Here is a 15,495-nt window from a genome sequence, read left to right as displayed (position 1 = left end):
TAAAACTAATATTAAAAGTCTTGATGTCGACTCGGCGACAGATTTAGTAAAATTAACTAAAATATTGAGATTTAGGAGAAAAATATAAAAATGTTGCTGTCTGTCCCTCTTAACGCACGATGATGTGAATGGTGTCGTAAAGGGGGTTTATAAGGATCTTTGTAAGGCCTGTCACTTCTAAGAAACACAACACATGACTAATACCCAATCGGGGTAGGCAGAGGTACATCTATTGCACGATGAACTAAGTACTATAGGTATTCATACTTCACAGAGCCTTTTTAGTAGATAGGTTAATTTTAATTTTTTAATAGTAGTTATATTTATTCGAGACAAAATTATGTCAGTTTTGATCTCTAAGTAACGATTTCGACGATAACTACGATTTATTACACCTACACCCTAGTAGTACTTTGTTTGATGAGAGAGAAGTTAGGTACCTACTTAAGTATGTAACTACGAGATACCGAAATCCTGCCGAAACTTTATTTTCGTCAATTACTGCGTTTAGTTAACAATAATTATGAAATAATAATAATAATGGCGCCATAGTCCCCCATAGCCCCAGAATCCCGGTCCACTAACCCCCAACCCAATAACCCAGTTCCCTTTGTTCCCGTAATCTACAATAGCCCTACACGAACCGGGGATTGTCTTTGGGTGCACTCCCATAGTGCGTACAGGGATAATCGCCGGTTGATGTCACACCACACCACATTTAGATTAAACTGTCTTAAGGGGCCTCTACGTGTTGGCTTCGGCCCCACGCACGCCTTCCAAAAGTTCGGGACTCCGTAGGCCCGAGATATGGAAACGACATACAAACAATAATAATGGCGTGGCACTTTTGAAAATGTTCAGTTAAGGGGCCTCTACGTGTTGGCTTCGGCCCCACGCACGCCTTCTAAAAGTCCGGGACTCCATAGTCCGGAGATATGGAAATGACAAACAATAATAATAATAATAGGGAGTGTTGCATGAAGAATGAACAGTTGTCGGACGGTAAGTAAGTCACATAAATTAAGACATTAAAATTTGTATTATGAAAAAGGTTTCTTACTTTAACTGTAAGGTGTTCCTACTCCGTTCCTCTGGCGTCACAGCTCGATCATTCATTCAATGTATAAAATGATTCCTTTCCAGGCCATACATATTTAAAAAAAAAGTACTTTATCTTCATTATGAGGTTTTCATTCATTGATTCATTCAATCGAATCAAAACAAGATTTTGATGATGTAAATTGGTATCGAGGAAGATAGTTTTTAATTAAATTGTTTAGTTACATACGTTTGTAAAAACCGTAATAAAATTAAGTCGAATATGGTGGAATTTAGATTGTGATTTTCTAAAATGGCTATGAAAATAGGAACTGTTGATGAAAGGAATCTTGGGATTAAAGTTGAGGGAGACCTTGGTGATTTACAAATTATAGAGGAATATAGTGAAAGCGACGATGAGAAAAATGAGGTACCGGGAGAGTTTCATAAAGGCACCATAGCCAATATCCCTAATAATTTGGTAAAAGCTAGCGCTACACCAGTATTTGGAACTGTGGCAGTGACTAATTCTGAAAATGTTCAGTTCGGAAATAACACATTTTTTAACGGCCCCGTGACTATAAAACAAGTTATTCAGACAAGATCAGGCATTGACAATGCATCATATCAAAAGACTGAAGATGAGAACCCTCCAAATGGCAAATTCCAGCCAAAGAATGAACCCTCATGTAAGTTGATAATATATATCAATACTTAGTTTATTGTATCTACAACAGCATTTTAGAGCATACCCTAATATAATATAAGTAGCCTAATATAATGTCCCTCTGCCAAGTACAGGCCTCACCTCAATCAACCAGAAAAGTATGGAGCATATTCCACCACCCTGCTCCACTGCGTGTTGGTGCAGTACCACCAACACCACACTGCATAGGTGCTGAAGGGAAATGATCACAGTTCTCAGCTAGCCTTTTGCTTAACCAGGACAACCAAAGAATCTTTGTACCTTCTGGCCCCAGAAGTCTATCCTATGAATTGAATGTATGTTAGGGCTAATATTAAGAATTACTGAATGGATATCCATGTGAATTGCTAGCAATATTTAACAATGTGATGTGACAAATATTGGTTTTTACAACTGTTTTATCCTCATAAACCCGAATGTACTTATGAAGGTACCTACTAATACATAATAGTTCTTTAATTCGAGACTTTTATGAATGCAAGTAAAAAGTAACTAGGAACTAAAACTTTGAAAAAAAGTTTATATTTTATGGCTTACACTATTCAAAATTATATATCTGAACTGTTTTCTCCTAAAAAAATCAAAATATAATTTGGTGATGTATGCATGTGACGCTATATTATGTTTTTTATTTAATTTTAAGTATCAGTACTATAAACACTTTTAAAAAACACAACATAATAATTATCAGTACAATTTATAAACTGGTACTACTTTCAAAAGAACTGGTGATTAATCATGAAATGTATTAAATATTCAAACTTATGTAGGTATATGTATGTTTAATCTCTACTTTAAAACATAAAAATGCGACATATTTATTTTTACTATTATGTAGTCAGATATGCTCCAAAGAAAATCCAATTTATATTTTATATCCAATATAAATAAACTGTTTGAACTATTATATAAGGCCCTTATAAAGATGAGCACAATAGAAAATCTGACACACACAAAAATCTTTTCTCGAAACCATGGGCATTACCAAGTTTGAAACTAAAGTTCCTCTGAAAGTACATTCGGTTTTACTTAGTAGTCAGCCAAAATGAGGGTCTTTCCGGGCTATGTTCCTCATAAACAATATAGATAGCCTGGAAAGTCCCTCATTGGCTGTCGGCCTTATGAGGTCAATTTATCAATTTTTAGTTATTGGGAAGTTGGAAATCAAGACCTGGCACAAATTGTCACTTTCAGCAGTAGGTATCATTTTATTTGGTGGTGTTTGTGCTGTAGTGCTCATTATGCTGCAAAGGGACCGGCAACAAAGCGGTACCACCCAACCTACTGGAGATAATTCTTCAAGTAAATAAAATGCTTAATTTGCATGAAATTTTATTGCATATTACTTCTGTTTTAGTTTAACATACCTATTTAACAAGTCTACATACTAGTCAATAATTTGCTTAAAAAGTATTATATATGAAATATGTCTGCTTTATATTTTTTTAATGATATAGGTAATTAAGACACTGACAGTGTCCTTCTGATCAAAAGTGGTTTTGCCATCCTGAAATGAGATTATGGGCATGAGTTATGTGTGGACTAATATAGTTTGTAGGTGGTGGCTGGCTGTTCATTATCACATTATGATAAAGCACGAAATATCACAAAATAATATACCTACATAGCAAGTTATTTATTATCATAATTCATTTCTAACAAACATTACATTGGAACATTTTGGTTTCAGTAAACCATTTTTATGTATTATTTCAGACCATGCACAGGTGACCATGCAGGTGGTGGGGTTATGCTGTGAGAATGTTCAAATAATTGTGTTATCCGTCTTCCTTGTGCCAATAACTTATTTAATGTGGGTGTGTTACTCATTATTAACAATTGGGACCAACTATTTCCAGCAGAATAAGGATGATATTTGTAGCAGCCCAACACAAAGTTTTAAACAATATAAAGGTACGATAAGTTCGGAGTATCAATATCTTTTTTGTTTTACTGGTAGAGTATTTGTTTCACTAACTTATTTCTGCATCTAGATCTGGATTTTTTCAAAATAGTTAGGTACAGTACCTATGCGTTAATAAATAAATAAAATAAGGTAACCTAGTTATCACTTTATTAGGTACTTCACAAGACCTCTAAGTAGGTAGGTAAATATATACATTTTCTTATTGAAATCCAACAAGTCAGTTGTGGAGAACTAGATTAAAGGTGGTGGAAAACTGAATTTTCTAGTCGAGATCTAGCAAAACAGTAATTTTGACCGCATTTGCCGATTTAAAAAAAAAGTAGCGAGTGGATATCTAACAAAAAAAAAACATTTTATCAATATAGAGTAGGTAGGTACCTCTATGAGGAGTAGATTGTATTCATTACTTTGTGCAAATTAATAAGGGACTTTCCAGGCTACGTTCTCCAAATATAGATGGCGTTGTACAGATTTAACGTGATAATTACCTATTTTCTCATAGCATACCTAATTGTTCTAAAATATAATGTAATAACAGAGGCAAATATAAAAATAATTGTTGCTTGATATTGATCCGATATACCTATGTCATTATTTTGATCGGAATAATAATGGGTGGAAGATATGTTATATGTGGGTGTAATAGGTAACTAGGGTGAACAATAGTCATCATTTATACCCAAAAACAAAGATAAAAGATGCATTATGTATGTTATCCATGAAATTAGAAGGTTCCAGAAAGGCAACTTTGTACAGCGCCATTTACCTATATATTTTTTGGACAATGTAGCATGGAAAGTCCCTCATTGTCTTCCAATCTTGACAACTCCACTGAGTGATTCAGAACTAGAACAATGGCCCCATGGTTAAGTTTCCACAACTTCAGAAAGTCGATATAGAAGGCTGTAGCCTGTTGTTTATGCCGCTGGTTGCCTTGAAAGTTTTCCGGGAGTTTGTGAATGTATAGATTTTGACCCTGTTCTTCCGACAACTTGTCACCACGTGTCTTGGCCGTTCGCGCACTTCGCGCAGTCATATTGAAAAAATGGTGCAATAAACTACTATATAAATCATCCTTGGAATTAATGTTGAATAGATTTTTTTTTATAAGATAACATTTTCTCCAAATTCCGCCCCATTACAGACAACGATACTTATCATCTTGGTTTGACAGAAAGCTCGGTGTACATACTGCGATGGATGGATGACTAGCCCCATTGGGTATATAGGTAGGTATAGGAGCTCGGTGGTGCAGCGGTAAACGCGCTCGGTCTGCGATTGTTGAAGTTAAGCAACTTTCGCAAAGGCCGGTCATAGGATGGGTGACCACAAAAAAAAGTTTTCATCTCGAGTTCCTACGTGCTTCCGAAGGCACGGTAAGCCGTTGGTCCCGGCTGCATTAGCAGTCGTTAATAACCATCAATCCGCACTGGGCCCGCGTGATGGTTTAAGGCCCGATCTCCCTATCCATCCATAGGGAAGGCCCGTGCCCCAGCAGTGGGTTAATGGGCTGATGATGAGGTAGTTGTGAGCTCGTGTTATGTTAGCAATGTTAGTTTCTACAAATTTGGTCTAGGGTAATATTTTAAATAGTATATTTTAAACGTACTACACAGAATGTGTCTCATTACATGGGATATCATATTAAGTACGCAAAATGTTCATAGAATAATTGATTAGGGATGACCTCATACATGCGTTTTAACGTTTTCGTTTTAGCTATACCTATTTTAAAAAGTAGATGTGAAACGGTTATCCGGTGTCGGGCCTATATTTAATATCAGGATAATAAACGACCGGATGCCAGATGTACAATAATACGTTTGAATGAAATACGGTCGGTGACCCTGGATCTGCTCCTGATTTTATACGAGTAGTGTTGTAGGTGAAGGTGGTCTGTCATGCGTGATTTCAAAAAATGCCTGCCAGCAGCATCCTGCAGAATTATCTCCACAGCTGGCCTGTTGAATACTCTAACGTGTATTATCCTAACATGATATTCCTAATATAGATATGATTGTCGTATTATTCATTCCTAGGTCGGTATATTAAAAGAGATGGGCCGACTACCCGATTAGTCGGTCCTAGAAAGCCGACTTATCGGCTAATTGTCCATTAAGTACTGTGTAGATACATACTGTTTCTGAAGTTGAAAATATACACGAAACTATAAAGAATATAATACGTAATTAGGTATTATTGTCATTGACAAAATGAATTTATGATGTTCGTCACTCATGGCAGGTATTACATGCGGTATAGATGTTTCTTATTCTTTCGTATAAATTGGTGTGATTTAAGTATGTATGTTAATATTGTTTAATTATAATTGTATTTCAAGTATTTCCTACATTTTTGAAACTAATCAGAGACTTTCCAGGATACGTTCCTCAAAAACAATATAGGTGGCGCTGTACAGATTTTCCGTCGTACATACATACATACATACATAAACTCACGCCCGTAATCCCTAATGGGGTGGGCAGAGCCACAAGTAATCAAAGACAACTTGCAGCCTTGATTTTCCGTCGTTTAACCTTATAATTTCATGGAAAACACACATATTATGTATCTTTTATCTTGGTTTTTGGGCATAAATGATGACTTTTTATTACATCCAGGCATAATTACCTACATCTTTCGCCCATTATTATTCTGATAAAGATAAAGAGAAATCCTAATATCAAGCAATAATTATTTTTATAATTAAGAACAATTATGTACCCGAGTAATGAGAAGATATGTAATTACCACTTTAATACTGTACAACGCCATCTAGGTATATTGTTTTTGGTGAACGTAACCTGGAAATTCCCTCATTCAACGCCGAAAGTAACGTACTTACCTACTTCAATATTTTAATGATAGATAACGGTTTTTCCCTACAACTGTACCTTTGGTATCGTTTAAATTTCTTATTTCCACACTATCAGGGAAGTCCTTTAATCTAACTATGTGTACTGTACATAATAATATAATATATAAGGCAAATAGTTAATTATACTTATATTTTTTATTTTTAGGAAGTCTGTTTCGTGGATTTTGTTAAAATATAAATAATAATTGATAGTACGCAAAAGTCCGTCATAACGCTTTATATACGTTGTGTACGCGTGTGTGTTTAAGTAGATAAATACTAAATACCTACTTATTATTGTTAGAGGGTAATATAGTGATAAAATAAGCAGGATATAGGTAATATAGACATATTTTGTTATTGAGCTCTGAAACTATTTATGTTCCTGTGGTTTAAAGATTTACAGGGACTTTTTTCTTATCGCTGTATGTAGGAATTAGGAGTACTTTATTAGTAGACGAATGCTTATTTATAATAGTAGGTCCTGTATTTTATAATTTATATAATGTAACAGTTAGGTAGGTAGGTATTTACATTCGTGTTAGTCGCGTGCTATTACTAAGCCAGGGCTGAAAGTGTACTAATCTTTTTATTTTAAATATAACTAAATAATACCGTTAATAATTTTGTTACTCATTTACAGCAGATGACCTGTTGATAGCACCTGACCATCTGAGGATCGTATCGAGGACCGACTGGCTTGCGCAGCCTGTGGAAAAATCTGTGGAACCTATAAAGCTTCCTGTTCCATGGGTCATCATCACGCACACAGCTACTGACAGTTGCTTTACCCAGGTTTGATGTTTAACTCCCTCGCGTTTTAAATAAAAGAATAAATGAACCCTTGTCCAAGGGCACGTGAGGCGCGGTACGGCGCGTTTTGCGTTTTTCATTTCCATTAAAATCGATGAACGCGATGATGTCCGACGTTGCTACTTAAGATAAAACAAAAATGCGCGTGAGCACGCTTCTACGTGGATGCTCTAATAGATTACCATACGTTTGATAATCCGCCCCACTCCTCGCGTGTTCCTAGTCGAAGTCTAAAGTATAGGTAATTGACATCTGTTTTGATAAACTGTTTTCTGTAATTTCAGAGTGCATGTGTGCTGAGAGTCCGTCTGATGCAAACATTTCATATTGAGTCAAGAGGTTGGAGTGATATTGGCTATAATTTCTTGGTTGGCGGCGACGGCTCCGCTTACTATGGACGTGGTTGGGATCAGATTGGCGCTCATACAAAAGGTTACAACAAATACAGCATAGCTATAGCTTTTATAGGAACATTTAATTCAGAAAACCCGACTAAAAATCAGGTCGAAGCGTGCAAAAAGTTGATTAAACTGGGTGTCGCGGAAGGTAAACTTGCCAAAGATTACAAATTATTTGCTCATCGACAACTTATGTCTACACTGAGCCCTGGCGACAAAGTAGTTGATATTATAAAGACATGGCCGCATTTCGTAAATGAGACTGACCTGACTTCCCTAATTCCAAATTATTAAAATCTTGAATCATTTCGTTTGTTATCTAGATTTGTTTAAATGATATTAATGTCTTTACGCCTACATAATATCGATGGTCTAGACAGACCTAATAACTACGGATAGCTTAATTTTTCAAAAAATCGAAACGGGAGTGAGAACTCGAAACTGGTGAAACCTTGTTTATATTAATGCAGTTAATTAGGACTACGGCTTGAATTATCTGTTATGTTTTTTGTAGTATTCGGATATAACGAATATTAGGAATTTTATTATTATCTGGATGTCCGTTTATTTCGAATAATTTAAAACTAAAGTATAATTTTAAAATATTAGTAACTTTTAAGTCTAACAGCCTCCGTGGTCTAGTGGTTAGAGCGTTAGGCTCACGATCTGGAGGTCCGGGTTCGATTCCCGATGGGGACATGGTCGAAATCACTTTGTGAGACTGTCCTTTGTTTGGTAAGGACTCTTCAGGCTTGAATCACCTGATTGTCCGAAAAAGTAAGATGATTCCGTGCTTCGGAGGGCACGTTAAGCCGTTGGTCCCGGCTATTAGCCGTAAAAACACCTCCACCAACCCGCATTGGAGCAGCGTGGTGGAGTATGCTCCATACCCCCTCCGGTTGATTGAGGGGAGGCCTGTGCCCAGCAGTGGGACGTATATAGGCTGTTGATGATGATGATGATCCCAAATGCATGTTCCCTATTGTATCTCACTCCACACGGCACCTTACATGATGACGCGGCCATTGCCGCAAACAAATGCCGAGAAAACGAGAAAACTGCTTCTTCTCGCAAACGACCTGAAAGAGTTGTGAAGCAGTTTGGACCTATACCTATGAGGACTTAAATAAAATGCGAGGTTTTCCGCTGAATACTTAGTCGTATATTTGCAATCCTAAGTTTGTTTCAGTTATTACACTAATGCGACTAGAGTGACAAATATTTTTTTTATAATAAACCGTAGGCAACCGTAACATAAATTATTGCTAAAACATTAAAAGAAAAGAATTCGTCTATCTTTTTCCAATACATTTTGACGTAAGTTAAAGAGCGCGGTATGTGTGCTATCCAAGTTATATGTTGTTAAATTCAAGGATTTAATTTTCCGCGGACATGACTGAACTGGAAATGAAATATAATTTCCAGGCTACGTTCACCAAAAACAATATAGATGGTCTTGTACTGCTAATGTGATAATTAGGTACCTATTTTCTCATTACTCGGGTACATAATTATTCCAAAATACAATGTAATGGCAGAAGCATAATATAATATATATAAATATTGGTTGCCTAATATTTGGATCACATTATGTATACTTAGAATTATGTTGCTACCTATATTGCTTCTCTTTATTTTGATCTCATTATTTTGAAAATATAATTGTGGCTGGGTGTAATAAAAAGTGTCATCATTTAAAACAAAGATAACAGATGCTTATAAATGTTTGTTATCCATGAAATTAGAAGGGTAAAACGAATGAAAATGTTAAGACGGCGCCGAAACATTTTACTTGTATTTTACTAATGTCCCAAAGAATCGGCTCGCCAAGCGTCGTAATGACTTTGAGTTGCCGGCGTAACCATGCATAACTTTTAATTATAGCCCTTTGAGAAGTTCTTTCCGGGTTACATTTGTCATCAAAAATCGAATAAGTATTTTGCACTTAGCACGTTTGACTTCTAGGCCATCGATATTATTGACTTTATTACACTGCCATCTGCTAACAAACGCAAAGACACGTACCTAGGTACTTTGGGTTTGCCTAAGTCTGGCTGGCTGGAGGTTATGGAACCCTAATATTATTGAAATTGTCTTCGTTTTAACACCGTTTTCAACTACATAATAAATGGAACAGAGAAATAAAGTTTGACAAGCATTTTCAGTTGACTTATGTATAAAAAACTATTCTGCTGGTTGAAAATTGAACCAAATTGAAACAAAATTAAGTTATCCCTAGATTCGATAAATAAAATTTGGAACTGAACCCTTATACAGGGTGTTAGTGAAATCGTAACGAAAACTTTGAGGGATGATTCAGACCATGATTCTGAGTTGATATCAAGTGGAATTTTATGTCGCAAAAGTATGGATAGGAAAATAATTAAAATAAAACACAAAAAATTCATGAATTTTTTGACAGGAAATTCCACTTGATATCAACTCAGAATCATGGTCTGAATCATCCCCCTCAATATTCGTTACGGTGTCACTAACAGCCATACCTACTTGTATGGCTACCGTATGTACTTGTACGGGGTGTAAGTGACATCGTAACGAATACTGAGAGGGATGATTCAGCTGATTATTCTGAGTTAATATCAAGTGGAATTTTCCATCACAAAAGTATATAAATAATTTTAAAAAACTAAAAAAAATACATGATTTTTGCGACGGAAAAATCCACTTGATATCGACTCAGAATCATGGTCTGAATCATCCCTCAAAGTTTTCGTTACGATGTCACTAACACCCTGTATACTCGCGCCTACGGCATGGGGTCCCGCTGAGTGACTCACACGTTTTTAAATAATGTCACAAGAAATCTAAATAGGACATTCCAAATCGTAGCTGATCATAAATGTTGCTGAGATAGATATTCTTTTCAAAATTGAGTTAAGACTGAATCTTGTGTGACTATTTTAATGGCTGTAAAAACAGCCTTTACAAAAGGTACAAAAAACAATAAGTGTTGCCTAAATCATCGCTTAACGTTATTTGTCGTGTACAAATAGAGGATTTGTAATTTTTAAACTCTATTAAAGTACGCTTAGTTTAAGGTTTTAGAGATATTAAAGACGGGGGTTTTCTGTCACTTTTTGGGGGAGGTGAGGTATACACGTACAGCACACATCTACCCTATAACCGCATGCCAACACAAAACCGTCACACAAATAAAGCACGAACCAATTGTTCATGAACTTCGGCAGAAAGTAGCGTGTACGTATGGCAACTCCCGTCTATGATTTCTCTGAGAACTACACTACGCGAGTGTTTTATTATGATAAGTAGCTATGTCACTGTAAAATCCCGAACTGTGATATGTCAGATCTTACGAACACTATACCTAAATCATTCAATTTACTAATGTGGTGTCGACAGGTCGGCTAAAACACTTTCGCAATTAAAAACAACAAGTGAATTATACATAAAATTAAGCAGTCTATATATACGTGCCACTGCTGGGCAAACGCCTGCACTGGTATTTCACACACTGAAATGATTTATAATTAATAAAGATTGCTCTTTGGGCTCCGCTAGAACTGCAATAAGTAAGCTAGTTTCCAATTAGTCAAATCAGTTACTTTTTACTAAACGTCAAAACACGTAAATTATTGAGAAATTTGTATAAAAAAAGCACACTGTGACGTCATAGAAAAACGTGATAAAATGTCGGACTTATCGTTTTTCTTTATTATCATTCATAAATAAGTTAAATAGAACAAATAAAATGTTTTTCGCCTGTTTTAAATCTGTATTTAATAAGTAATCAGTATTTCATAAGTTATCTTTGACCTAGGAAACTACCCAATTACACAATCTTAGTAACCTTGGTAACTCCTTGGTAACCCAACAGTGTCACGGTTCCGTGAATTCCTATGGTACATATATATAATTTGTACTGTAGTATCCGCTCTGATTAAGATTAATGTTACCACTATTATTATTAGGTATATTGGGTTCATCATCGTTCGGTATTTTAACAGTATTATGTATGTCAATTTGCGGTTAAAGTTAGTAGTGAAAATAAAGGTTTATACTTAATATTATTCAACCTAGGTACCTATTAATGTTTCATTCGCTATAAATGTCTAGTCTTTAGCCGCCTAAACGTAATATTAGCCTAAACTCAACGGCTAGAAATTTATATTTGTAAAATGTATTCGAAAATAAACCTAAGTTTGGATGGATAATTTTAAGCATATCATCTATGTTACTTAACTTTAGCCGTGAAATATAAACTAATGGTCCTAGTTATTTAGTAATCGTTCGATTATTTAAATAAGTTCTAACTGCCAAGAATTTTATTTTGTTGTTGCTGTTGACGTTGTCTTCTTCGACGACACTTTATAAATTACTGGTAGCCGAATTACTATTTTTAGACCCGAGTTATCCTTAATATGTTTAATCTACTTATATCCTGGGAAATATCTATATTTGTTAGATAACTGTTGTCAGTGCCACGTCAAAGGTGGTTACTAGTTACTGAAAAAACAATTAAAAGGTGCTACGACGAAGTGTTATTGAATTAAGTAAGTAAGTAAGTAAGTAGGGTACATACTATTTTTATATTAGACCCGTACTGTGATAAGATTGAATTAGAATATAAAAATATGTTTTAGTTGTTATAAAATTGTCTTCATCTTGACATTTCTTTTTATTATTAGAAATATAATATGCTCATTTCTTCTTACTATTAAAACATAGGTAAAAAAAATGCAATATTAAAAATAATATTATAAGTAGGTGGTTAGATATCACATTTTTCGTGTTAAGTGTGAGAACCTATATTATAAAATGGGTAACTATTATTTCTATCATATATTTCTTTGTCAATTAAAAGCAATCTCTAAAGCAAAATGAACAAATTTTAGGCCTATAAAAATTGTGATATGAATTTATAAAACTGCTTTTTGCGTGTATGTTTTTTATAATATATTTTATATATTTTATGAATAGTTTATAGGTATTATTATTGCATTAGGTTAGTACCTATAGGTAAGGGAAAATTGAGACAAAATGTAAATAAATGTTACCAAAAATCCTATCTCATTTTTATTTCTTAAAAATCACTTAACGATTCCTAGTTTGGTTATGTTATGACATTGTAGGTTGATCACCCGATAGTCCTAAAGTAAGATAATCCGTGCATCGGACGGCTTGTGAAACAGTCGGTTCTGATTATGTAGTCGTTAGATGAACCACCTCAGGGGCCTTTGGACTAATTATGAGGGTTGTTGAGGTCAGTTGGTGATGTTACATCCCACACGAGAGAAGTAGTGGGTTTTAGTTTATTTTCAACATCGCATTTCCTCGCCTTTCTATCCGTATTACTATTTATTCTATGCCATTTGCGAGAGTTTTTATCTTTGCCAACTTGAGTGACAGACGATTTAACGTGCCGCCCTCCAAGGAGCTTGAAAACTAAGTGCCTGCTAAACGGCCATCCTCCCGATCGGGTCATTCATGATTGGGCTACTGCCTCCATTTTAAATAATACATATACATACACAGCTTACCAGACTTTTTGCTAATAAATACATACTTACTTATACAAAATGCTGCTTCCATTCGTTATATTTGACTTTGGTAAGTATTAAATATCATTACCTAAGTCACACACCGGACACTTCATACAAACAACCTCATTTTACAATTATACACTAGCCATTGACATTATCAATACGTGCAACTGTGTGTGTGACGTCTGAGGACTGCCGATTACAATACCTAATTTAGTGAGATTAAATATTCGAATCAGATGAAAGAACGTCGGCGTCCAATTTCAAAATTCGAACATATAAACTAAATTGATGAAAAATAAAAACAGCGGTCCGCGCGCTGCCTTCACGATTCATGTCTAAACTATGTTCGAGGGGAGGTAAACCTAGCTCAGACTCGGCTCAGTGGAGAGCGGAGAGGTGCCGTTCTATACCTATTATTCTTATTCTATGCCTAAGTTCAAATTCTGGTTTAGTTCGAATTATTCCTAGTTCCTAGGTCCGAAGTGGTATGTATAATGGTGTCTATGAAATGAATGCCGAACACGCGACTAACTATCTAATTGTCGATGTAAATTGACAAAGGTGAAAACTTACTCCCGCTGATGAAGGATGAAGCTTTCAACCATCATACGAAGTTTGACTCATTGTCATTAATAGAAACTTTTCAAGGGCAGAATATTATGTGCTATAAAAATTTAAGTAGGTGGTCTATGCGTAGATACTGTGGATAATGATAAAATCTACTAACAGTTAGGTGCGTGTTTCATACGCCATTTGTGAGGGTTGCATGTGGTATCTTGTGTTCGGATCTAAGCTTGTAATTACCGGGTGGTGTGTCGTCGACAAATCGCGGCTATTTTTCAGTGTGCGGTGCCCCAGCTCGCGTGTCTCCCATATTTATGCACCAACGTGTGACAAATATGGTACACTACATCGACAAATCATCTTTTATAAAAAGCAAAAAAGGATTTGTCGAAAATGGAAAGGATTACCCAAGGAAAGGATTTTTCGCGAACAAGTTTGTCGAGTTTTGTAAACGGACGGACTTGCATGGGTACAAATATATTGTGATGGAGGATCTAAACGTGTATGAAAGGTCTGTATCGATTTATTTATGTTCTTTGGTACTTAAATACTTAGTTATTATAAAGTGGATTATTAGTACGTAGGTAGTAATATTTAGCATATCCCCTACCTACCTAATGTTCACAATATTTAATTGTCTATTACGTAGGCGTGATGCGGTAAGTATTTCTAGTTACTGTGAAAGTATACTCATAGACTTAGATATTTTTTGCAGACTTTGTTGGGCGCTGGCTGTGTTGGTGAGCACTGTGGCCGCCGCTTACTTCGTCGTCACCGCCTACAAGTGGTACGCCAGGAACCCAATAGTCACTGTAAGCATGTTGGGAAAAGTGGTTTTTCTTAAATAAATCCTATGACAAACGTTGCCCAAACACTTGCGAATTTTTTAAATATGAATTTAGGAAGATAGCCCAGTTAGTAATTTCTCGATGATATACCTACGTAATTCCCGCTTTATCTTACATCTGGACATGCCACTTCTTGGATGTACGTACCTATACTTAAATCGATTCTGGTGGATATTGGCTCCTTATCCGAGTGTCTGTTCTTTCTGCTACTTTATGAATAAAAAATGACTATCATTCCTTCTTCTTCTTTGCGAGTCGATGGCGATCGATACTAAATGTTTGCTGACCAATAATTGGCCACGCTTGCTATTATTTCTACTAAAATTCTATAAGATGTTCGAGACGAAAACCAGCACAATTTCTCATCCATCATTTTTATGTATGTGTACCTACTTACTTACTTTTTTATTGAAGGGGTTTCTACTTATTTTGTAAATCTAGTAAAAGAACATTTTAGTAAGTAGGTAAGTATTTTCATATATAAAGGGTGTAAGTGACATCGTAACGAAAACTTTAAACGAAGATTCTGACCATGACTAAGTTGAAATCAAGTGGAATTTTCTGTCACAAAAATATTTTTTTATTTTTTTTTTAAATTAGTTTCAATTGTATACTTTTGCGATGGAAAATTCCACTTACTTAATTATTTTAAGTTCAATAGTTTTGCGATAACAACTCAATACCTATCTCTCTATAATCCTATAAATCTGAATCATCCCTAAAAGATTTCGTTACGACGTCACTAACACCCTGTGTTTCTTAAAATATTCATTATAATTTACTTGAATTTTTGCGAAACGGTTGCTAACCGATAATCAT

General features: G+C 35.3%; 1 protein-coding gene across 6 annotated transcripts; it reads left to right on the top strand.

Moving 5' to 3' along the window:
* The first annotated feature begins 1,215 nt into the window (after nucleotides 1-1,215).
* On the top strand, nucleotides 1,216-12,786 carry LOC126379804 (peptidoglycan-recognition protein LE-like). Of its 6 annotated transcripts, none has more exons than XM_050028704.1 (5): nucleotides 1,216-1,727; nucleotides 2,939-3,046; nucleotides 3,461-3,658; nucleotides 7,172-7,323; nucleotides 7,626-12,786. In XM_050028704.1, exons 1-5 carry the CDS (start codon nucleotides 1,352-1,354, stop codon nucleotides 8,031-8,033), a joined length of 1,242 nt encoding a protein of 413 aa, XP_049884661.1. In that variant the 5' UTR covers nucleotides 1,216-1,351; the 3' UTR covers nucleotides 8,034-12,786. The 6 variants fall into 6 exon arrangements, with proteins under 6 accessions (XP_049884661.1, XP_049884660.1, XP_049884659.1 ...); XM_050028703.1 differs by having other exon boundaries at nucleotides 2,891-3,046; nucleotides 7,175-7,323; XM_050028702.1 differs by having other exon boundaries at nucleotides 2,891-3,046.
* Nucleotides 12,787-15,495: the final 2,709 nt, after the last annotated feature.

Source organism: Pectinophora gossypiella, chromosome Z (assembly GCF_024362695.1).
Source record: "Pectinophora gossypiella chromosome Z, ilPecGoss1.1, whole genome shotgun sequence".
NCBI lineage: Eukaryota > Metazoa > Arthropoda > Insecta > Lepidoptera > Gelechiidae > Pectinophora > Pectinophora gossypiella.
Note: the sequence above shows the minus strand (reverse complement) of the source record. Positions and strands in the feature narration are given on the sequence as shown.